This window comes from Cyanistes caeruleus, chromosome 2 (genome assembly GCF_971803275.1).
Source record: "Cyanistes caeruleus chromosome 2, bCyaCae1.hap1.1, whole genome shotgun sequence".
Lineage (NCBI taxonomy): Eukaryota > Metazoa > Chordata > Aves > Passeriformes > Paridae > Cyanistes > Cyanistes caeruleus.
This window is the reverse complement of record NC_141702.1, coordinates 90,910,337-90,935,214: the sequence shown is the minus strand read 5'-3', so window position 1 is coordinate 90,935,214 and position 24,878 is coordinate 90,910,337. Positions and strand designations below refer to the sequence as shown.

The following is a 24,878-nucleotide window of genomic DNA, read 5'->3' as shown; positions in this document are numbered from 1 at the left end:
GACACCCAGTATCTGATTCCTTGATAATAAATGAGATAATATGGTGCAAGAAGCAGATTAAGAAAGGACAGATTCTGACAAATACTGTTTACACATGCTGAAGAGACACTCTCCTACACAACAAAATCTCTCCATTGGATAACCAGAGTTAATTATGTTTTCAAGACACGGACTGGTTTAGGGAACAGCATGTCCTCATCAATGTCCTTTGCAAGTGGATATTCACAGTGTCTTTTCTGCTGATCTTGAGAAGGTTTTTCACTGTAAGCTCATGAAATTCACTGAGAGCTTATGGATATTAACTCCTCCTGCACTTCTGAAGTTCACTGGGAGCTGTATTTCAGAAGCATAATAAATACCCTGGAGCAGCACTGTTCCCGCATATATTCTCCATAGTAAAAACACACAGAGTTGGGGCACTGATTGCGATATTTAAGACCTTAGACAAACAAGTAAATAAATGAAAGAAACTACCTGTAAGACTTTATTGAACTCTAAACCAGGTGCTGTGGCTACAAATTTTAAGGGCACACAGCAGTGTAAATTCCACTCTCTTCATAGTCAAACTCCCCTTGTCTACATAGGGAGCAAAGCTGAGTCAAGACAAGAATATTGTTCTACCCCACCCTACTCATAGGTCTGGAAAAATTACGCTTAAGACTCTTCAGAAAGACAGAGAGATGCAAACAGGATAAAGGGAAGGACACTGAGGAGACTTGAGGTGAACCAGCAGCCAAAAGTCAGAACACAAGAAAAAAAATTAGTCTTCATCTGAGACAGAACGTGCAATATTATCTAATTTTATTAACATCTGTGTCCACCTACCCTTTCTTTAACTGAGTCACATAGGCACTCTGTAGAGCTGCTTCCAGAAAGTAGGAAAGTTCAAACTCAGAGTAAGTCACACTGCTACCCTTGATACTCCTTGAATGTGTGTTGTTTAAGGTCTGTGAGGGAAAAAAAGAAATATCTGGCAATATAGATAACTGTCAGAACTAGCCAAATCCTCATGAGCCAGTGACACCTTCAACAATAAAATGTTACATTTATTAGCTATTCAAAAATGTTGTAAAAATCAATTTTAAAATAAATTATACAATGACTTCCATGAGATATTCTGCATGCAATATGAGTTTTGAAACACCATCCATTACCTTCCAACCTTTAATAAAGTAAGTAGAAAACTACATACTAACAGCAACAGCTTGGGAAATACCACTCAAACTACAAAGATCCAGCATGATTCACAGAAATATCAATACAATGTTTGAGTAGGTTTATCTAGTTCAACAGAACATAAATATTTGTTAAGAGTTAGAAAGCCACCAGGCGTCCAGATGAAGAATCTTAATATTTCCGCTATTTGTCCTATCAGATCTTTCTTGGTTTTGTTTCCTTACTGGTAACAAGCCACTTTAACTGTTGCCTCTCCTAAGCAGGGTTTTTCATCCAGGACTGGAGAAGGACTATGAACTTCTACTATGTCTTTCATCAATCCTGCATTTGTCTCTGTGTCCACTGACAACTATGTGAAAGAAGGCTGTAGAGAGGTGGAGGTTGGTCTTCTCCCAAGTAACAAGTGACAGGACAAGAGGAAACGGCCTCAAATTGTGATATAAGAAAAAATTTCTTCACTGAGAGACTGGTCCAACAAGCTGTCCAGGAAAGTGGTGGAATCACCATCCCTGGGAGTGTTCAAAAAGCTTTTTGTAGTAGTTTAGATTCGCCAATTTTCGTTTCCCAGACAACGCACCAAATAATCTGGTGGTTTTAGCACTAGCTAAAAACCACCAGAGTACTTACTCTTGCTGTGAGATACGGATTAGGAGAAGGGCAAAACAGGCTTAGAACTTAAATGGAATAAAGAAAGTTTATTAACAGAACTTTAGGGTTATAATAACACCTCCAGAAACCTTTTCCTCCCCCCACCCAACTTTTTTCCTTTCCAAACTGACACTTTTTCCAGTAGAGACAAAATCTGGGATGTTAAAGCAGTATTAACTACATGATAGTCTTTTCAACAGTCTCTGTAGAGAGAGGAGTTTTCTCTTGCCATTCCATGTAGAGTTCTCCAAAAGGAAAACAGTTTTCTCGTGGCTTTTCATTTCCATGCCTGGCAGCTGCCAGGAAATAAACTCTGCCATCATGCTTTCCTCCCATTTTCACACCACTCAGAAGTGTGTTCATGGGCCATGAACTCAAGGGGTATTATTTTAAGGATGAGTTATTCAAAGGCAAAGGCAAAGGTTCTCTTCATCTGTCTCTGTGATCATCTCTGGGAACAGAGGTTTTCTTCTCTCCCTTGGGGCAAAAGGTCTTCATCAGCTTTCACTTCTCCCTCGATACTCCTTGTATGATGCTTGTGATATTCAAGCATCTCATGGGATCACAGCTACTGTGGCACATGGTTTAGTGACAAACATGGTAATGCTGAATTAATAGCTGGCCACAATATACTCAGAGGTCTTTTCCAACCTTACTGATTCTATGATTCTAAGCCAATGAATTACAGTTGGACCCTCTCCCTTCTTCGCAGGCCCAGGCTGACAGAAAAAAAAAATTGTAGTGTCCAGCATTGGCAGGAACTCATCCTTTTACAATTAAAGGACAGTAACTGTTATAATTTAAAGACTATTCCATTTTTTTCTACAGAGAAACAGAGCAGGTCACTCTCTATGAAACTATGAACTATTGTTAGTTGGCTTTCTTAATGAATTTTTATACATGCACTAAACTTATTTTTCCTTGTTTCAATACAATTAAAAACAAAACCTGAAACAGAAATGTAACTTTTCTCCTGAGAAGAGCAGAACTCTCTGGTCAGAAGGTCAAAGGCCTTTCAGTTACAGGACAGTTAACATTGCATTGCTATCAGTACTGCTGATGTCAAGCATAATGTGTGGGATAGGAAGGGCATGGAAGCATGTGGTATGTCCTGTAAACTCAGGCAAAGTTTGCATGTACCCACCAAATCAGTGGCATGTATTATCTGCATGGCTCAGTGGAGGGCTCCCAGTAATCATCATACCAACCACTGGCCAAGCAGCTACTTGCTACTAATCACAGAATTTGGTTTGGAAGGGACCTTAAAAGATCACCTAGCTTCAACCCCAACTACCGAGGGCACGGACACCTTCCACTACACCAGGCAGCCCCGAGTGCCACCCAGCCTAGCCTTGAACACTTTCAGGGATGGAGGATCTAAGTTCTAGTGATCTGGATTCCTCAAGGTTCACTTGGAAAAGGTCAAGCACTGTTAATTAAACTGCTATGGCTGACCCAAAAAGGTTTTTTCAGCTCATTAGGGATCTCAATAGCCACTGCTGTGTATCATTGACACAGCAGGTATGTAAAATGTCTTGAGTTCCTTCACACCAGCCCTTGCCATGCAAAGTTCATGGTTCTGCCTTAGTAAGGGCTGAACCTGAGATGCAGCTTGTGCATATCTGAAGTATTTGGTACTTTACCCCAGGCAAAATTTATTTTCAGGCTTCATTCTCAGAGGAAAAAGGTAGAGCCCAGCTAACCTGCTACTTTTGCTAATTATTTTACTGAGACACCTCACTCTTTCCAACTTGTTCTCATATTCCTTGCTACAATCACTTGACATTTCTCCATTTTTTTTATTTTTGCTGTCAAAACCCTGGAAATTCCACCCAGACCACCAGGAAATACCCTAAGCACATTTCTTCTTACCTTCTCAAGCTCCTGCAAGTACACTTGGGCAGTAACACACGCCCTCTCAAAACAAGCCACAACTTCCTCCTCCCTTTCACACAGTCGAGCATGTGAGGCAATTGAGTTCGTTGAGCGCTCCAATGACAAACCTGAAATATGACAATATCTTCATTAACTGAGGCCCACCAACAGCAGTATGGCCATATTATTCTTAATTTACCAGCTGACAGGAACGTTTTTCCACATGTGTTTTCCCTCTCGATTTGATGACTTTCAAGACACTACTCCCACGAAAATACAATTCCTATACATGCAAGGCATCTTTGTCATGGTGCTCTAACACACAGTGCCAGTGAACACTCCTACCGTGCTTTTCGAATACTTTATGAAGACAGGACACACAATCCCTCTGTTAGGAATCAGCAAACAGGGAAAATAAGGCCTGAATTTCCAACGACGGCTATAGATCTTGGGTGCTTCAATTCAGTGCCAGCCTGGCACTGAACTTGATCATTTCTAGGCATCTGCTACTTCAAGTGAAGTTTTCAATAAACAGCAGTGTTTAGGGGAGAAAACAAACAAACAAAATCCCTAACTGGAAAATGATACAGAAACAAAGTCAGAAAATCTGAGGCCATTCTTGGAAAATCTGAGCACACGCAGATTGTTCAAGGACACACAGCAAGCTCTTGGCAGGGCATAAGAGACTCTTAACCACAGGATCACTCCCTTTCCAGAGCAAGAAAAAAACCCTGGGTTTTGTACTAATGAACTTCATTCTTGTATCATTATCTAAACACAGAGTCTGTTAATTGAAGATGCACAGCTACTGGTGCCTACACTAAAAATTTCTACTATCAGACCCTTGTCTGGCATCACACTATGACATCCTTTATATCTTTAAATCTAATTGGATAGGCCACACATTCATATACCAGTTTTACCCTAATTGGTACAGGTTCTTATGCCACACTAGATCTCTGCAAGACACCACTGCTTGAAAACTTGGATCTTCACCAACCACAACTCCACCAACACTCAGTAACCCAACACAGGTTGCAAAAAGTTCAGCACATGCTTTCCAGTTAATTTTATCTGTAACAACATTCCCTAATAACAATGACAAATATGTAAGACGTAATAGAAAATTCTAGTGTTCCTGACACAGATCCACAGAGGTGACAAAAGAAGAAAATAATTCAGCTGTCCAGACAGCTCTTCAATAAAGTAATTTTAGCTGTTGCAGCATGTGGCAAGGGATTTGTGAGGACACACCACAGGCATCAGCCATGCTTTCCTGGACTTCTACAGTTCAAGGGCCACAGCACCTCAGCCTGCTCATTCCAGGAGTCTTGGCAACAAACTGCTGTGAGGCAGCGATGGGCAGCCAGGCTTCCCCATGATCTATAATGTCTGGGTGCTCGTGCTGGAGGAGCCTGAGGTTCCTAGGCAGTCTTAGCTTTGTTTACTTCTAATGTTCAACATTTGTTTTGTCCCCTTGGTTACTCTGTGAGGAGTTTCCCTATCTCATGTCTTACATTTGAGCCAGACATAAGCAGTTAGCTCAGTGGGTTGAAAAAAGGCCTCCCTGGTTCAAGCTCAAGGTGGTGCACACTCCTTCTGTCCTGTCCCAAGTCAGAAGTACAGTGTGTTCTCTCAAAGATCTGTATCTTGGAGGAACATACAATCATACCGTTCATCTCTGAAAATATAGACCAGAGTATAACAGAAGGACTGAATTTACTTCAAACTGACAGAGTGTGTGGGACAGGGATGAGAGTCATTTTGCTGCTTTTAACTAAAGCCCAGTCTGTGTCTTCTTCCTTCTGATGAACATCTTGTACAGCTATAACTGATTTTATCTGTAGCTCATCTATGAAGTCTCTGTCTATATCATGGGTTGTTTTCCTATTATTTCAATGCTCCCATTTTCCAACCCTATAACTGTGTAACAAGGGAAAGAAAAAAGTGCTCATTAACTCTCTCTACAGCAAAAGAATAAACCAAAAGTATCCAGTGCTACAATCAGAACAAATAACCTACAAACATTCTTCTTACATATGTCTCAGTTTTATCTACCTCTGAATTTCTAGTCATTCCCCTAAAGTGAAAATAAATTTTAAGAAGTCTAAATTTCATTCCCCTTAGAGCTGAGGGCCCTGCAAAAAAGCCCAGTACAATCCACTGACATTCATATACTAGGCACATTTAATCAAGCTGCGAGAGCCATCTTAACACAGTCTGTACAGGGGTGTTTACCATGGGAGATGTCACACAGATAGAACAGGCTGATAAAAAGCCATTTACATACATGCTACAGCCCACTGCAAGGAGTCACTATCTCTAAGCTCTGACACAGGGGAGGAAAGCAAGCAGCTTCTGCCAGCATCAGGTACTGACAACAAACATGCCCATCCATGGAAGTCAGAAAAACAGAGCTGGGGCTGATCAGAGACAGGGGAAGGAACATCTCCAAAAGGATTCTTGCCACAGTAAGTATCCAGCAATACACAGTTAAAACAGATACTGTGCTACACTGCATTACTTGTAAAGGGCTAGAAGGAAAAATGACTCACATGATGTGACTTTAGTCATGGTTTTCTAATACTGAATGCACTGACCTGATGTCATTCAAATACAAAATCTACAGAATCCAAACTGGGCTATTCTCCCCTACCACAGAAATGCAGTAACGAGAAAAATTAGAGCAAGCAGACTGTAAACCAAATATACAAGGGGAAGAATAGAAGAAAAACAATGTTCCCTACTCTTGCATACAGTTCTCACAGTACAAAGCCCCAACAGTAAGATTTGCTTAGGGTGCAGTTGGGTAAGACTTGACAAGCACAAAGAGCACAAATTCCACTAACTCTTGTCCATCCTCCAGTTACTGGCACAGAAAAAAACTTTGAAGCACAATACACAATTTAAATTCAACTCAGTTTCCACAATGTGTCAGAAAGCCACTAAAGTCCACTGGGCTTAGCAAGAAAAGTGGAGCTATTGCTAAGACAGAACTAGCTTCCAATTAAATCACAATGCTACATGCTTTCTTGTTAACTGGTTAAGTAAAGGGACTCAGGTATTTTTCACAATTAGCTGTGGTAAGAGAATACCAGCTTAAAGCTTACCTATACTAAGATTTTTCTCATATGAAACAGGTGCCCAAATTTAAATAGATACATACCTATACACTGCAGTAGTTTCTCATACAGTGCAGAGTTTCCTAATAGAGTATGGCCCAGGCTCAAGATTTTGAGACATGTTCCCAGATTATCCTTCTCTAAAAGAACAAATTCTACCCACTTCAGAGGAAGTAACTTTTTATATATAGAAATGCTGCTTTTCTCTCCTGCATAAAGGCAAGGCTTCAATTCACCTCCTCTAGTTTTCCCAATGATTCATCTCTGCCTCTTCACCTTTGTATCATCTTTTCCCCTTCTTCCCTGCCCTCAAATCTAAGCTGCATTTATGTAAGAAAAAACTCAAATCCATAAAGTTTGTAAGACGTACCACTGAACTAATGTCCTCTTTGAGTTGAAATGCATTGCTCTCATATATGGAAATCTGAAGGGGGAAATTTTAGGAAGGTTTATTTCCATTTTCATCTCAGTCATCCCTTGCCAAGGAAGGGCATTGATATCATATAGCTCCAGTGCTCTGAGGTGATATTATTACCAGAACTGGAACATTCATGTGCACGTGGACATGTGGTATCAGATTCTCAGCAACACAAATGGGATGAAAATTCATGCTGGAAGGAATCTTTGACAGTCCATGGTCTGACCTTCTACACAGAGAAGGGCCAGCTCAGGGTGTTACCCAGCCTGGTATTGAAAGCCTCGGTGCACAGATGGAGATTGCACGGGAGGAAATTAAGGTGGCTTTATTTTCCTATGGTTCATAAACTAGCTCACCAAATCGCAGCTCTCCTCCTTCCCAAGTAGATATAATGCATCAGTCCTCTCACAGGTTCTTTTAACATTGCTTTTTACATGGACTTCAAGCTTCCTATACTTGGATGAATTTAGACAACCAGGGAGTGGTGGGCTTGTTTATAGGTGCAAGAATTCAAGGTCATCACTTTCACCAACAGTGCTAGCCTACAGCTGCTAAAACCCCATGGCCCAGGAGCATCAGAGCTACCTGGCAAGCTGAAGAAGAGATCAAAGAAAAACAACAGCATGAAAAGCATGAACCCAAACTCATGTGTTGCATCCCAATGCTATGTGTTGAACATACCTATGACAATATGAAGCAAAAGACATCTTAGTGTGGAACTTACAGCCCGGCCAACAGCACCAACCCCAGTCTGCAAGATTCCACTGTCTGTGCTCCTGCGCCACACAGACAGGCCAACCTGGCCAGAAGACAGTGTGATGCTAAGATAACTACTTCTACTCTATGTACAGGAAAGTAAGTCATTTGTCTTGAGGTAAGCCATGCACAAAGATTCTGCATGGCAGCAGCTGCTGCAATGAAACTGGTTGTGTGCACATTCTCATCCTGGAGAATGGCAGGACATTCTAGGTCACTGTTCCCTAGCACAGGATGCACTTTGCTTCTAACATGTGGCCTTCAGTCTTGTTCAGAAATTAATTAGCATTGAAACAAGATTAATTTTAAGACTTTAAACATATACATGTGCATGCTGACTAATCAACATCCATCAGAATACTGAACACTTTTCAGAGACAAAATTCAAAAGCATAACTAAACCACTCTAGAGATGGTATTACAACCAGTCTGCCCTGCCAGCTAAGGTTTGAACTTAAGAGCACAGTCTTCAACTAGCCTATTCCATCACAGTGTCCTGGAAAGCAAAATAACCCAAACCTCAACAAGCAGCAGCTGGGTTTAGTTAGACATAGGCAAGACCCAGCACCATGCATTATTTCTGCCACAATTCACAGCAGTTTAAGTAACTCACAACTTGGTCTTGACATTTATCTCCCCAGCAACTAAGCTATGATTTTATTTGCAATGCAAATAGAGGAGGGGAAGAAAGGCCTAGGAGCCCTTGATTTTGAACACATTGATTCATACTGCAGCCTGTGAAAGGTGGGGACGAAGAGACAAGTTTTGCTGTTCAAGAAACCTGCATGTACTACTTTCACTGCTGCTTCCTATTACACGGGATTATTGTACATTTCTGGCACTCTGTTACAATCCTGAGGTATTTTTCATGTAAAAGTCTCAAAGGTAGAAAGGCAGAACATTCCAGTAACCCCACGTAAAATTATCAGAAGACCTTTCTAACTATAAGCTGGGAATGAAGTGTAAAATTTAAGCAACATGTGAAGGCTGCTCAGTTGCATCAATGCAGAACTCAAGACCTCCTACTCCCGGCTTTCCTACTACATGCAATAAACCAATGCTAACAATGTTACTCCAATTATTTTCAAAGCAAGGACTCTGTCTAGTTAGACTTGTAATTACAGCTCAAGGTTATTGATAAAATTAGGACAGCTTCTAATGGAGTGGCTGTGAAGCCAGAAGGCAGCAAGCACTCCCCTGAGATGCAACTTCAGTCCCCTGCCCTCAATCAGTGCTGCACAGGTTCTGCATCACACCACTTATCTTACGCATAGCAGAAATAGCAACTTTAATCCACAGACACTAATTCTTTGGAGCATATCCAGACGTACTCAACTGGCTATTCTTAACCTTCATGGCATGTCTTTTAATCTTTGTTTAACCTACAATACAGTGGTCTCCAAAATTCTTTGATCATATTAAAAAGAAGAATAAATTGAACATGCACACCAAACATATGCATATAGGTATATACAGACATAGCTTCACAAACTACTTATTATATATTTATGTGTTTATTTTTTCAAAAATACCTGCTAGATAACATGCTACTGACCTGTGCCACCCGTCACTAGCCACCTGTCAGCAGAGAAAAGCCTTGCAAATTCAGAACACTTGATGTCTTCTAAAAGCAAAAAGGCATTTGACAACTATTTTAACCATTTTGCCACGACATAACTACTGAGCTGTGGTGTGTACAGATTTTCATGATCACTCCCCATCTCATTACAAACTACAATCTATTTAAAAGTCTTGTTTTCATTAAGTCAACCCCACTGATCTGCCATCCTACAGCACTTGGTGCATTTCTGGGCTGCACTGTGCTCCTAAGTAGTTCTTAAAGTATTTCATTATTGAACCAGAATGTGGCAAGCTCCTTTAGCTGAGACATCTTAGAAATATTTCTATTTCCATGCTACTATATACCAAGCTTCCCATACTGCCCAGCTTCTTCTAATACCTGTTTTTTCAAGTCTTTGGCAATGTCTTCTCTGTCTCCTCCAAAGGAAAGCATTTTAGGTTGCTACCATATAGTTTTTTTCATATTACTTCAGCCATTTTTCCACAGCAGGAAGAACAAGTGTTTACCCAGTGTTATCTTTTGTTCATATTTTGCTTTTACATAACAAAGTTCAAGAGAGGCTTCTAAAAATTTAAGTACTGAATTGAGTGTCATTAGACTTCATTGATTAGATCCAATTAGACTGTCACTGCTTTTACCTGATTCAAGAGCTCATGCTAATAAGCATGTGTAAGCTCTGACATTCTGACTGTTCATTTATGCTCCTACTTCTAGTATTATCTGAAATCCACAGGTTTTTGAGGGATTGAACCATTACATCCTTATTTCATAATCTTAATTTCATTAGTTTAATTAGTTTAATTAAAACTTGACAATATAATACATAAATCCACTTAAGTAGGCACAAGTGAGCTGCAACATATGAAAGTGAACGAACTAGTGAGGATGCCCTTCCACAGTGTGAAACATCCTGTTTTCTAAGATACTTTTGTAGGCTCTACATGACACAAGACCCTCTGACATACAGACTAAGTGAGGGCACCACTTTCAATAAAATACAATACTAAAGATTTATTTCAGTGTGGGGAGCTTTTTTTTGCTGGTGGATTTTTTTAAGCAAAAAATAAATATAAATTATAATACTTTTCTTCTGCACCACAGTAGATCATCTTGCTCAACTCCTGGGGCACATGCACCACTGCTGTAACACATGGACTGTCCTGGTATAAGAGGCCACCTCCAATCTGTGACATCAAGATTTGTCTACTGGAGCAATGCTGAGGCACAGCAAACAGGGGTGATCAGCAATCTCTTACAGCCCCACATCTAAAGACTTTGTCAACACCATCCACATCCATAAACTGTCATGGCATACTGCAGAAATGACTTTTTTCCCGTGGTCTAAATACAACAGGAAGAAGCAGAAATGAAAAAATGCTAAGTTGAAGGCGCACAAGAGAGAGGAGATGATACTGATGACCAAGTACTGGAATTTATTCAGCTTGAGTTTATCTGCACTACACTTAAGCAGTATAACCAGCAAGAAAGTTCTCTTCTAGCTGCAGAGCCACTGAATCAGACTAGCACTAGAATCCTGTGCTCAATTTTTTGGCACCTCACTACAAGATCTTGAGGTGCTGGAGCATGTCCAGAGGAGGGCAACAGAGCTGGTGCAGGGTCTGAAGCACAAGTGCTATGAGGAGCTGCTGAAGAGCTGGGGGTGCTTAGCCTGGAGAAAAGGAGTCTCTCTACAACTACCTGAAAAGAGGGTATGGCAAGGTGGAGGTCAGTCTCTTCTACAATAAACCAAGTAACAGGACAAGAGAAAATAGTCTCAAGTTGAACCAGGGCAGGTCTCGATTGGCTACCAGGAAAAATTTATTCACTGACAGAGCTGTCAGGCTGCCCAGGAGTCACCATCTCTGGAGGTATTTCAAAGATGTGTAGGTGTAGTGCTTAAGGACATGGTTTATTACTGGATGTGGCAGTGTTGGGTTAATGGTTGCACTTCATGATCTTACAGATCTTTTCTAATCTAAATAACTCTATATCCATTTGGGGAGAAGAAGAGAGAGAAAGAAAGGGTAATTCATATTTTACTATGCTGATTTCTATCAAGCACTCAAGACAATCCTATTTAAAGTTACTAGAATGGACAGAGCCTGCAATGACTAACAGGCTTGCTGCCCTGTCACTTAAAATAGTCAAGAGACATTTGAAGCTTACTCTAGGGCAAACCACCACATGTAAATCTTCCCACAGCCACTGGATACATACCATGCCACACAACACAGCCCCAGCATGACACTGTCATTACAGCCATCTAAAAGCTACTTCTAACACAGGCCATCTGCAAGTACATTTGTATTAGTTCTCTTCTAGTGAAAATAAGTGCAGCATGTTGTTTCATTTAATCTTACAAACATCGTTCCATTTCCTCAGAAAAGCATGGGCAAATACTCTTCCATCACCTCCTGATGCTGTTAACTCCAGCTTTAGAGAACTAAATCATAGTGCAGAAGGTGGATGTTTTATGCATATGTGCTATCAACCACCTACAACTGTGTGTGGGAAAGGGAGCAGAATAACTAAACTTTACCATCACAGAAACCAAGGCACATTAATAAAGGGAACCAGAAGTTATTCCCTTTTTCCACTTTCCAAATTTCAGTAATCTGCATTTAGTGGCCTGCATCTAATTCTCCTTGAAAGTCCAAAGTAACACCCATGCTGCATTTGTGCATAGCTGACTGTGCTAGAAGTGCAAACTACCTCTAAGAAGGTAAGCCATGTGATCCAACAGCAGAGAAAAGCTCATGGAGCTCAACAGAAAAGCCTAAGTACATCAAGAACACCAAGGCTGGGCTTGGCAGCTCTTTCACATCCAAGCAGGAAGCAGTGGCATAAACACACACAATTCACCAACATGCAACAGGTTCAAAGTCATTGTCACAATGTAAGGGCAACTCCAGACTCTTAAAAATGCTTTTCTGAAACCCCAACTAAAACATACTAATACTAGGTCCTTTTATCAAGACATTGGCATCCACAAAGTGGGGTTTTTGCCTATCAGACAGCTAATCTGATGCCAGCATGAATTAACAGCATGCTTCCTGTCTTGCTGTCAGAACTGTGAAAATTAGCACTTTGAAGTGCATACCAGCTACAGAACAAAGTCTCTCTCTCTCTGATGTGGATTAACATTTAAAAGATGCATCTTTTGCCAAACAAAAGTAAAAACAAGTTCTGCCAACAAAATGTCTTATTTTAATTTTAATGTACTATTGTGTCATACATCCTTTTGCCTGGGATTCAATTTTTCTAATGGCCAGGCAAGGAAACTAATTTTTTTATTTGGGTTCTGTTTAAAGGAACCCATCTCCCACAGATGTCACTTCTCAGAGAAACAAAACTCGACCGTTTGTAGTCATCAGAAGATTCCCGCAAAGGAATTTATTCCCTGCCCCTGCCAGACCCTTAAAAAAACTCCAAAACCAAAACATACAAAAAAATCCACAAAAACAAAACAGAAAAAAAAATTCTTCTCTTCTACTGTGTCCCACTTAGTCAAAGCAGCAGCTGAAATTATTGAGAACCTCACCAAGGAGCTGCTAGTAGATGAAACAGCAGTTAAGTAACAGAGAGAACTACAAGCAAACATATCATCTCAAAAGCAGCATATAGGTTAATAGTTGCATGCTGGCAAGTGTTCATCATCCTCATGAAGCCCATTATCACTGAAAAGCTCTATCTGTGTACAAAAAAAGCAAAATACAAGTTTTAGGTAACTTTCCCCCTAACTATCACCCAAACCTATGCTTTTCTCATCTCAACTTTGTGCCCAGTATAATGCTGGCTCTTCATGATCAACGAGCTTTCCTAAAGACAGTGAAGAACAGCGGTGTGGTGTTGTCTTTAGGAATGTTCTAGATACCCTTCTCAACACTTTTCAACATACTCAAGTGCCTCAGTCAGCATCATCACTTCCAGTGTGGACAGGCTCCAGACAGTAGTGAATTTGGACCCCTGGGAAGTCAGAACGTATTAAGGTAACAATCCTTCTGACTTAAACAGGATTATTAAAGTATAGAAGATTTAGACTTTCAAGTAAAAGCCTATGGTACGCATGCCATAATGTCAACAGTGCCTAAGCAACAAAATACTTGACAATGAAATTAATGGAGAGACACAGGGAGGGAATTCAGGCTCAGGATTCTTCCCATTTCTGCTAAATGGGTATATCACAGCACACTGCCCTCAGGTCAGACAGTAATAGCAATGCAAGCAGGATGAAAACTCAGCTTCTAGGGAGGGTGGGGTCAGCTGTGCTGGAAGGAGGTGAGGAACAGTTGTTTCCTCTTTTTTTTACCACTAGCAGATTTCAGTACTCTCTTTGTAGTAATGTGGCTCCTAAACAACAATACAGAAATGAATCATATTTATCTTGACATGGGCAATTACCACATGCTTTTACTTTTCTCTATTAGTGTATAGAGAGAACATAAAACAAACCACTTATTTGAACATGGAAAAAATGTCATCAACCATCATTAACCCATTTTCTACACCTGTTTCATTGGACAAGACAAGATATGCCCTTACATTGTAAAATATACACACGCACCATCTCTTTTTAGGTATCACAGAATTTATCTTAAGGAACTGCAAAAACTCTTAAAAATTATCCTGTAGTAAAAATCTCAAGCACAAGACTATGTATAAACACTGGGGGCAGGGGGGGAGCAGTTTGGCAAACAAGAAGTGGAACAGTATTCCAAACACTCTCTGCAAAAAGGAGAAGACATTCTGGAAAGTGCTATGCCCTCTGACATGAGGAACAGACTCAGAAGGTACATGTACAGTCCATTAAGAGGTTCATAAAACGTGATCTGAATTAAAAATGCTTCCAACAAAAAGAAGCGTGAACTCATTTTCAAAATAAGCTTATGAAATAAATCGTGACCCTACAAAACTATATGATGCTTCTAAACTCAACTGATCTGCACTTGGAATTGTTCAAACTACTGATACTCAAAATCATTCCACACAGTCTGTATTCCAGAACACTCCAGTTTTGATACTAAGATTTCGCTTACCAAAAACTAAGTGGACAAAAACCTTATTCCAGAGAAGCTAACAGGAAACTCTAATTAAAAGTCAGGCCACATAAATTAAGACAGTAACACATTGTTGATATATTTTATATATTAGTAAAGGCCTGTATGCACAAACCAGCCTTTGAAATAAGTCATGATATTAAAGGTTAAAGTCCTTGAAACCTTCCTGCAGAAGAGAGAGTAAAGCAAAACAATATCCTTGTGTGTAGGAGAAAAAATTAAAAGGAGCAAACCTGTGTGTGTTAGCCAATAGTAGCTTGCTCTGCTCGCGGACCCTGTAAAACCCTATAAAAGGTGTGCTAAAGATAGAAATAAACGGTGTTCACGTTTACTTCTGTGAAGGCTGGTGAATAAACTGGTGGTCTCTCAAAAACACATCTCATTAACTTTATTTGAGTGGAATATATCGTTGCACCATGGGATTGGAGCATTTAGTAAAGAACTGAACTAGAAAAGCTAGTAGCTTAGGACCCAAAATAAGAGTCTGATCATGCACTGAAATAGTCTTTAAAACAGAGGTTCTCTCTTGCAAAGAGGACCAAAAAAAAAAAACACTAAAAAAAAACTTTAAAAAAAATCCCTAAAACAAAACAAACAAAAAAAACCAAACAAAAAAACCCACCAAAAAAATCCCAACCTTACCTTTCTCTCTTTCAATTCTCTCTATTCTTTAGTTCAATGAAACAACAATGAACTAAATAAAACCAAAGAGGAAAGTTTATTTTTCACACTTTAATCTATGAACTTTTAAAAATGTACATGACAAGAAATTTATTAGCTTATCAGAAACACTAAGTTAAAGAAATTAATTTATTAAACTGAAAATTCTTAATCAAATTCTTTAGAGAGGAGGGAAAAGTAGATTTATCAGAACATAGCTTTGCAATAAAGTTATCTTTAACTCTACATTCTATTCTAATTTTCAAACAAAAGCAACTGAATACAAATCTCACCTAGGAAATTATTCATCATGTAGAAAACCATATTAGAAAAAAGGATAACAGAAGCAAACATCAAAATTAAAGACACCAGTTAAGTATATGAACAAGTGCATGATATATCCTCTGATTAGCTAGAATGAACAACTTTAATACTAAGCTTGTATTTACTGTATGCAAATCTGTATGCAGAGTTTTCATTCATCAGTTTCCACCATTTTGAACAGTAGTGCAAGACAAGAAAAATGCAAAACAAGAAACTAATTAAGCAGAACAATCACTAAGTTTAAGAGTTTATTCAAATTTTGAGGCTTCACTTGGTCAATTTAAAACAATGATTAAAACCAAGCAAATAGTTTTTAAACCAGCTGAGTAAAAGGTCAGGTTTTCTGTTTATCTGTGTGTGATATCACCATTCTCCTTTCAGAGCACCACCAGAATCTCCAAATAACCACTTCCAGTATTAGAAGCCCAAGACAATAATTTCACATGGGCAGAAAGCAAAACAACATAATTCCAAGCATATAAACCTCATTACCACTGAATTTTTAAAACATACAACCTCAAGAGAAACAGGAACACACATAAGCTCAGTAATTTGTTCTAAGACCGAACAAACACAAAATAATCCAAACCAAGATATGCTGAACCCAAGACACTGGAAGCAGGTTCCAGGCTGTTTATCATTATCATTCACAGGAAAAACCCTCACATGGATAGTTTCAAGGTTTTGCTTTCAGAAATACCACTCACAGCTCTTACAAGAAGTCTAAATATCAGTGGCTCAATCCAGCAATGTTTGTCTCAAGATTTTATCTTCCGTTTGTCAAAAGCATCAGACCACAGATCTTAAGCATCTTTAAATTACTAAAATGGGTCCAAGAACTGAATATAGAAAGTTCTGTACCACTGCACTAACACAGCCTCATTTCCTCGCACATATGACTTGTGGTTGGATTTATTACAATAAAACGCAGACTACGATCAAGGCTTCTTACAAACATATTATCACTTTGTTCTCTTCTCACACTGCAGCCCTTTGATAAAATTGATATATTTTCTAAAGTTAGAAAACCCCAAACACTAAAGAACAAAACCACTTAGACACAAAATCACAAGGGATAAATCCCAACTTAGTCCACAGTCTTCTCTCAGAGTCACCCAAGAAGAGGCTGTATTGTACAACAGCATTCACATCAACTGTGTCAGACGCCATTTGAAGAGGAGATGAATCATCCAACAACAGCCAGCTTCTGACCCTACAGAGAGTTCAGGCTGAAGCTGCACAAATTAAATGTGCCCCGAGTTGCCAAATGGCCAATAATTACAGAAAAGTGACTAAATTACAAAAATTACAGGATGGACTGGGAGAAAAGGAGAAAAATAGGCAGTGGGACTTTTAAACCTTTAACTCTCTAGATATCCATTTAGAAACTAGATACCATGTGCAATCCTATGGCACAAATATAGATAGGTAGCTATCTCCAGGCTACCCCACTCCAGGTAGAGAAGTCCAGTGCCTGGCCTGACAGACACAGGGAACCTCTCAGCACAGGGCTGACTCACCTTGCAGCAGCTCTGACATATCCCTGACCACATGATAAAGCCCCTCTCAGTCATTATAAAGACAGAGCCCACACGACACATGAGCCCTGCCTGACTCACCATTACCAAGGCTGGCAACAGCCTGCCTCAGTTAAAGAGAGCTCTTGTTCTCCTCTCAGCAGCACAGCAAACATTGCCACATCATAGAAGACTCTTTCTTGGAGCATAAGTATGCTGAAGCCCTGGCTAGAGCTACACAGTGTTTTGTAAGGGTTAAGTAGCCCAACCTACTACAACCTACTACCAGGAAGATCTATTCCTTTTGGAGAGAGAGGCATCTGCAGAGTTTTTGGAGCAAGCACAGAGGGAAACCAGTGTGCTCTGACAGCTACACATTTTGTCCTGAAGTCTTTTTTGCTTCCTGTTTTAAATGGACACCATCAGGTAACAAAGCCACAGTGTGTCTTCTAATTTAATTAGAAGCAAAGTTTGCTTACTCTATACTGTTTTATGCAACACAGAGTTGCTTGCATCAGATATTACCAGCAGTAATATGAACTGAGCAGAGGTAAAATTTTAAGGAGGGATTGACTTCATGGAGAATGGGGAGGAAGGAGACAAGTACAAACAAACCACCTATTAACTAACCATGGAGGTTAAAATTAGTCATAATGAAAAATCAAACTGTTGTCAGAGCTCCACTCACAGCACCCACAAAACTTGTCTCCTCACAATGCAGGGATTTAGAAACAGAACAGGAAGCAGCAGTCCAACCAGACACTGAAGAATCTTGCTCTCTCTGCCATTTCTCCTGAACTTGTCAATTGCACAAGCCCACCCACTGATACAGAACTTCAATGTTTACTTCTTGATACTCACCTTATGTGGAAGTTTACTGAGAAGGCAAGCAAGAAATTTTTTCCCTGCTCAACTTCTTCAATCCAAACATAAGGGTGTAAATCCATACTGCCTCTTACCGTAATAGGAACCCAGTACATGCTGTGGACTTCCAGAGAAAAACTTCAGAGGTTTAGTTCAGTGTTGCAGAGGTTAAAAGGTGCTCTAAGGAAGGAAACTTGTTTTTGCTGGATTTCTACAATTGGTTTTATCTGTGCAACTCCTCCCACTGTATCCCACATCTTTCTTGTTATGTTTTTGTCCATTTCCAACATTAAAAGGGTAGGTGTCAACATTAAAAAAATAAGCCTTTTATTTGACTGTTCTTTCTTCCATGACCTTTTTAGCCTAATCCTGAGTGCTTGAGAACCCATGCAGCTATTTTGCATATAGGTATAATTCACCAGAATTATCTACACAAAACTGAGGTAGTTCTAAATTCACACTATGAGGTGCTATAAAGTTCTGCTGCTTTAACTAATGCTGGATGAACAGGGATATTCTATTAAATCAATAGCTTTCTCTCATTTCTGAAAATGTGAACAAGAAATTAAGTGGGGAACCTAACTTCTGTCTTGAAATAGATAGGACTGTGGCTTTTCTGGACATTTGTCTAAGTGGCTCCTGCAAAAATTTTACTTCCAGCAACATTCAAGAGCATCTTTAAAGAAGGTTTCAGATTGCATAAACAACCAACAGTTCAACCAAAGGCAGTAATATAGTATGGATCAACATATTTTCTAGAAAGACACCAAATTAAAAGGGGGACTGAGAAAGATCTATGGCATAAAGTATCAATGAATTTTAAGTAATTCAACTCCATATTGTTACTTGCCCTGCAGAAGCAGCCTGGACACACGTTTTAAAATTAAAATTTAAATCTACACTGCTATTGTCATAGCTACCTGCACAAAGTGCTAACATAAGAGTGGGAGGCTGAGGGAACACGGCTTAAGGAACAGTCATGGCAGCAGTGAGTGCCCTCTCCAAACTCAGCTAGACGAGCTCCACTCTGCTGGACTTTTTTCTGCCAGTAACTTTGGTAGAATACTGAATACTCTTGATATCTTAGCTAATATGAAAATAATCATCATGCAGGATAAAGACTGTGGAACCACGACAGCACAGAGGCTTCTCTGCAATGGCAGAGACAGGTTTACAGAGGTAACACGATATTTACATTAAATGCTAAACCACAGAGGGAAAGAAACCAAAAGAATTGCCTGACACTGAGGTAAACACCTCCAATATCTTCATGTTTAAGTTAGGTAGTCAACACAACACAAGGGGTCTTATAACAACAGGGTTATTTCATCAATTTCCACACACACATTATCGTTACACCCACACCTCACCAAGGGTTGTATCTGCTTCCCAATAAGGACAGTGCAGACTCTGGAGTGCACCAGGAGTTGCTCTCAAACACACTGGCAATTACTCACTCCTCTGCACCATGCAAGTGTCAGTGTGAAGTACAAGTAAATTAGTCCTGCTCCACAAAAGCTCACTAATGAAGCAGATTTGATCAGTACCATAGGAAACAAAAATCAAAGCAAGCAAAGCAGCACAAACAAGGTTTCAAAAAAAGCAGAATGATTCATATTATTATCAGTAATACTAGCAGCCCAGTCAAACAGTATTTTGGGTCAATTTGGTATCACTCTTTTACATACCAGTTGAAGGTATCTGATCATCAGAGCTCTCATTCACCTAATTAGCTGGTGGACATGCTGAAAAGAGTAGAAAGCAGTAGATAGGTAGCAGTACTTGAGAAACATTTATAAAGAAACCGAAAGCAAATGAAGGAGAAGATTACTCATCTTTTTCTCCTCCCAAGTCAAAAACAGACAAGAGTCTTCCTTTCCCCCACTCAAAAAGGAAATGTAATTTCACTGCCCACAGAGGTAGTTTTAATTAGAATCTCTGGAACAGTGCAATGTCTGTAGAGTTATAAGGGGGGAGGAGAGATTCCTGTTTGTACACAAGGTCTGATACTGTGTGACATGCAGTGCAAAAAATACTACCTGCTTAGAAAGCACATATTCTGTTAGTTCAAAGTATAAAACTTGGAGACAATGTAATTGTTTAATTCACAGAAATCACTGAAACGTACAAGTAGATGAACTCTTTCTAAGAGAAAGCATAGGCCTCAATTCAGCCAAGAGCTTGATTTAGATTTTCCCAAAATGGACACACAAGCTCAAGCATGTCACTGACTTACAGCCTAGAGTGATCACAAGAGTTCCAATTTCAAGCTTTTCTTTATAAGCCAGCCAAGTTTAAAAACCATGAACTAAGACTCCATAATGCCTTTAAGTTTGAAACTACACAGACCATACCATCTAAGATTTTCAACAGCATACATTTTTGCCCTAATCCTGCTCCAGCCAAAGCACTTGGAGAGACAGCTTCAACCTAAAACCAGCGTACTTCACATATACACACATGGTCCTTTACCTTTAACAACAAAGGCTTCAGTTACCAAACGCAGCACATACAGAGGTTCATCTTTGGTTGAAAGGTCATCAATCCCTGCTTTTGCATACATGCTGATGGCATCTCTGTAGCATCCCTCCACATAATGAAGCTTTCCTAGGATCAGCATAGCTTCTGTCATATACTTCGGCTGAAATGGAGCAGGGAGAGAAAACGTGTTTACAGGGGGAAATACCAGACAGGAAGACTGAAGTACTCCACAGCAAATTAGGCAGGCTTAGAATGCTTTCCTCTCACAACTACAAGAGCTAAGCTCATGAGAGCAGTAGGCAATGAAGGTCAGTCAACCACTTTGGAGGTCAGTTTTTAAATACAGTTTGTAACCCAACTTTTTGGTCTCAGCTCACCTGCTCTATTGATTCACCAGCCACAAAGAGCACATAAATGGCTGGCATTGTCAGAATTACCTACACACAAACTAAGAAAAATCCCTGCTTTTAAACTAGACATTTTTTAGACAAGCACTCTCCTCTCTTCTATATATTTAATAAAAGAGTGAGAAAACACCCAAGTTTTCTTTAGTTGTCAAAGAATTTTCATACACAAGTGATAAAATGGAAGAAGGCACACCTGCTATTTCTAAGATTAGTTTTATTTAAGGATTGAGAACAAATGTAACAACTTCGGTAAAACACATTTGTTCAGACCCTTGGGAAAGCATGAAAAGGTTCCTAAGCCTTCATACCCATTTTTTTTTAATACATGCAATCAACACAGCAATAGTAGCTAAGTCCCTACTAGCAGAGAAATGGTAATAGCAATTCATGGAGCCAAACTAAACACAAGGAACTGGAAGAATTCAGTAGTTCTGGCTGTTAATGGGGCTGAACTATAAAGAAACAAGGTTGGACAGACTCCCCTTCCTTACTCCCTCCATTTTATGCTCTAAATAGACTGACCTTGCTCATTGGAAAATAACATGGTGAAAGTATAATATACATTTCCAAGCTAAATAAACTAGCCTGGCAATTTCAGGACCAAAAGCAATAAAAGACTATGAATGTTGTAATTCGTTTACATCTAAACAGTTATCCAACTGCGTGTCAAAGGACACCAACGCAGCACTATGCCATCAAAGGAGAGTATTAAAATCCTCCTAAAGCTCTGCAACTGAGTTGACAAGCAGCTACCAGCCACACATCCAGATCACAAAACAAAATAAAAGCATTACTTGTCTAATAGATACCGAAGGCAGTGCAAGGCTGTAGTCCTCCCAGCACAACCCTAAGTTCCTGACAGCAGCTTGTGGCACATTTTTCTCCAATCAGGGACTAACCAGTTGTGCACAATTTCCTCAGATCTGGAGCAGCAGTAGATCACTCTGCTGTGCTGGCCTGACAGCATCCTTATGTGGCTACACCCCACTACCTATGAGAAATTCTAAGTACTTATCCTGCTTCTTTCCAGTTTAGAAAAAATAAACAGGATTCTTTTTTTTTCTTTTTTTTTTTTTTTTTGTCCTTGTAGCACAAAATTTCTTTGCATATGAAAAAGCAAGTCTCACAACATAAAATCTTGCCTAGGGGAATTACCAGTCTCTTAGTATCAGCTACAATACAGCACTGTACATCCATGGACATGAACAGGCAACACCCACACCCTGTATCAGACTAATAATCATATGAAAAAAGTATCCAGTTGGCAAGGATTATGACAAAAGAGCCCACTTACTCTTAGTTTCCCTCTGCTTAAGATACTGGTCAGATACTGTTTAGCTTCACTCAGTTTGGGCTCACTCTTCTCTGACAGTGGAATTGAGTCCTTCAGTTTGGCAAAGTTTTCCTTCAAACATTCCTCCAGCAGAGCTTCTGCAAGCAACAAACTCCTATGGTCCTCTGAAAGCACACACCAAACAATAAGAAACATTGCTTACTGCCATACTGATGATAAACAGAATTACAAAAACAAAACAACACACCTTTGAGACAACTCATGAGGGGATAAGGAAGAACTCAGACAAAAAAAAAGTTCCATTAACTTCTATCTAGTGGAAACAGTATGTTTTGTATGGAAAAATGAAACAACACTTTGTTGTAATTTGAAGATTTTTCCCTCCTTAATACTTTAATTTTGGCAGCAGCATTCCTTCTTACATTGTCACTAATTGTTAATAATTATAGTTAATAATTTTCCTCACAAAACTCACTTTCAAAAGTGTAAGACCAAACTTAGCAAACACATCAGTGGTTGCTTTTTATTTTCAAAGGTACAAGAACAAAAAGAATGCTTTCGACTACAGAGAAGAGACAGCAGTAACTGCATCAAAAACTTTTACAATTTTCCCGAAAGTATACAGAAAAAAAATTAAAAGCATAAATTACACACATCCTACATGTCAGCTACTAAAGACACAGAAGGACTAGATCCTCTGCTGTAATTAACATGCCACATAAAACTCTTTCCACGTTTAAATCCATCCCTGTTCACACTTCCACGGAAGAGACACTCAAACACTTGTAGCAGCAATGGACACAGCAGGAAGCATCATGCAATGTGGCAATCATGCTGAAAAAACATGTTTCATCTGCCAAAGTACTCGGTATTCTTACATGACAGGCCCATTTATGCAGTTCCTTCATTCATAACAAAAATACCTCTGTCAGCACACTAGTGGGGCAAGCCAGGTAAGGAAATCTTTGAATACCAAAGAGCCCAGCCCTATATTTCATATATATTCTATGTTTCAAAGTCTGATATTTGAGAATAAGTGAAACACAGTAGTGTACCTATTTCTGTATTTTTAGTCCAGGAGACACCTTATGCCCACTTTCTACCTATACACCACATACAGCATATAATAATAAACTTTGTGGTGGTTTAGACTTTTTTGTTGTTGTGGCCTAAGTGTTCAGCTACATATCAAATTATAACCATACCTCTTCCTGTTCATTGCAGGTTGCAAGGTCTGTAACTAAACAAAGTACAAGTATGTAAAACGAGAAGCATTCAAGTTGTCCCCCCAAACTTGCATGCAATAATTTCCACACACTAAAGTGCTTTCAGGTAGCCATTAACCTCTTAATCAAACTTAAGGAACTAGGTAAGATCATAGACAACTAAGAAATAAATATACAGAACCTCACAAAGCAAATACTACTGTTAAAAAAATCCCATCCAAACACACAATCATTTCTAGAAGAACAAAACCTTCTGGAAGAAGCTCTGTAGCAATAACAAAGCATTACTCTTGCGTAACTAGCAAGTTATGATGACATAGCAGCAAATTAATAACTGATGTTTTTACAGCAATCATACTGTTGTTTTATCTCTTAATTACAAGGAAAGAAACTACTATGAACTCTTCAACTACTAATGCCCACAAAGTGCATGGTGATCTCTGCACCTGGAAAAACATAGCTGAAACCTGACTAAAGTTCAAAGGTTGGCCCAATGATTCTCAGCACAGGGTTTGATGTAAACACTTGGAAAGCCTCAAAAATAAACACGTAATAAATTACCAACATCTCCCCCATCACGGTTCCCATTGTGAAGTTTAAGGCACGCCAGAAGGATTCAACGCAAGGGCCATATTCTGGAAACACTCCCCTAAAGAAGGGGGTTAATTCCCAGAAGTAGCTCCTGTGACTTCAGTGGCAGAATCCTTTGTACCACTACCGTGAGTAGGATCAGGTCCCGTTCACAACTTGCCGACCTCAGACTGAGTTATGCTGCCTCACTTGTTACAAAAGACTCCATTACAAACAAACAAAAAAAACAAAACCAAACAAACAAAAACAAAACAAAAAACCCAGTAAATCAGTGTGTCGTAACAGAAAAAAAAAATGCTACTATATTCATTATTTATGAAACCTGCTTCACATGTTAAAGCTTTCAAGTAAAGCAGTGCCCCTCAGAAATGGAGAGGGGTAAGACAAGGGCACTCACCCAGGAATAGCGCTGGGCAGGGGGCAAGAAGGAAGCAACATGACACGCATCGAGAGGCTTAAGAGACCTTTCCAAACGAGGCCGGTCCGGCCGCAGCCCAAACGGGCTGGCTACACCAGGACGGGCTCGGAGCCGGGCAGCCGCCACCTGCGCCCCGGCGCTGACCGCGGTGGGGGCGGCATCCTGAATGCTCGGCAGCCACCCCTCGCTGCCCGGCGGGCTTGGCAGGAATGACACGAAGAGGAAGCGCAGCGCGATCTTCCCGAGCGCAGCTTCCTGGGCTCCATCCGCCTCTCACAGGCATCCCTCTGTCTCTCCTGCTGCGGGACCGGGACGCAGGCATGGGACGGCAGACGACGCCCCGCAAGCGGGCGCTGCCCAGCCCGCGCGCGGGAGCCGGGGCGGCCGCAGCTCCCGCCCATGCCACCCCACCGGCGCGGGGCTGCCGAGACCGAGCGGCGGCAGGGAGCGAGCAGCTGGCCC

The 24,878-nt window shown here is 40.1% G+C and overlaps 1 protein-coding gene across 17 annotated transcripts in view; it reads right to left on the bottom strand.

The window, feature by feature from the left end:
- The window catches only part of TTC7A (tetratricopeptide repeat domain 7A), a 218,041-nt gene that overhangs the window by 191,886 nt on the left and 1,277 nt on the right, over window positions 1–24,878 (bottom strand). For 9 of the 17 annotated variants that reach the window (XR_015281084.1, XM_086869304.1, XM_086869308.1 and 6 more), the window contains exons 2-5: window positions 22,182–22,345; window positions 20,472–20,640; window positions 3,697–3,827; window positions 826–947 (exon numbers count right to left, since the gene is read on the bottom strand). Coding sequence is in view for 15 of the 17 variants with exons in the window: in XM_086869304.1 (XP_086725430.1) it covers window positions 826–947; window positions 3,697–3,827; window positions 20,472–20,640; window positions 22,182–22,345 (586 nt within the window). In the remaining 2 variants the exon portion in view is untranslated. Of the gene's footprint in view, window positions 1–825; window positions 948–3,696; window positions 3,828–19,687; window positions 19,745–20,471; window positions 20,641–22,181; window positions 22,346–24,395; window positions 24,826–24,878 lie in introns of those variants that run through there. The other 8 variants (XM_086869344.1, XM_086869350.1, XM_086869356.1 and 5 more) reach the window with 6 other exon arrangements.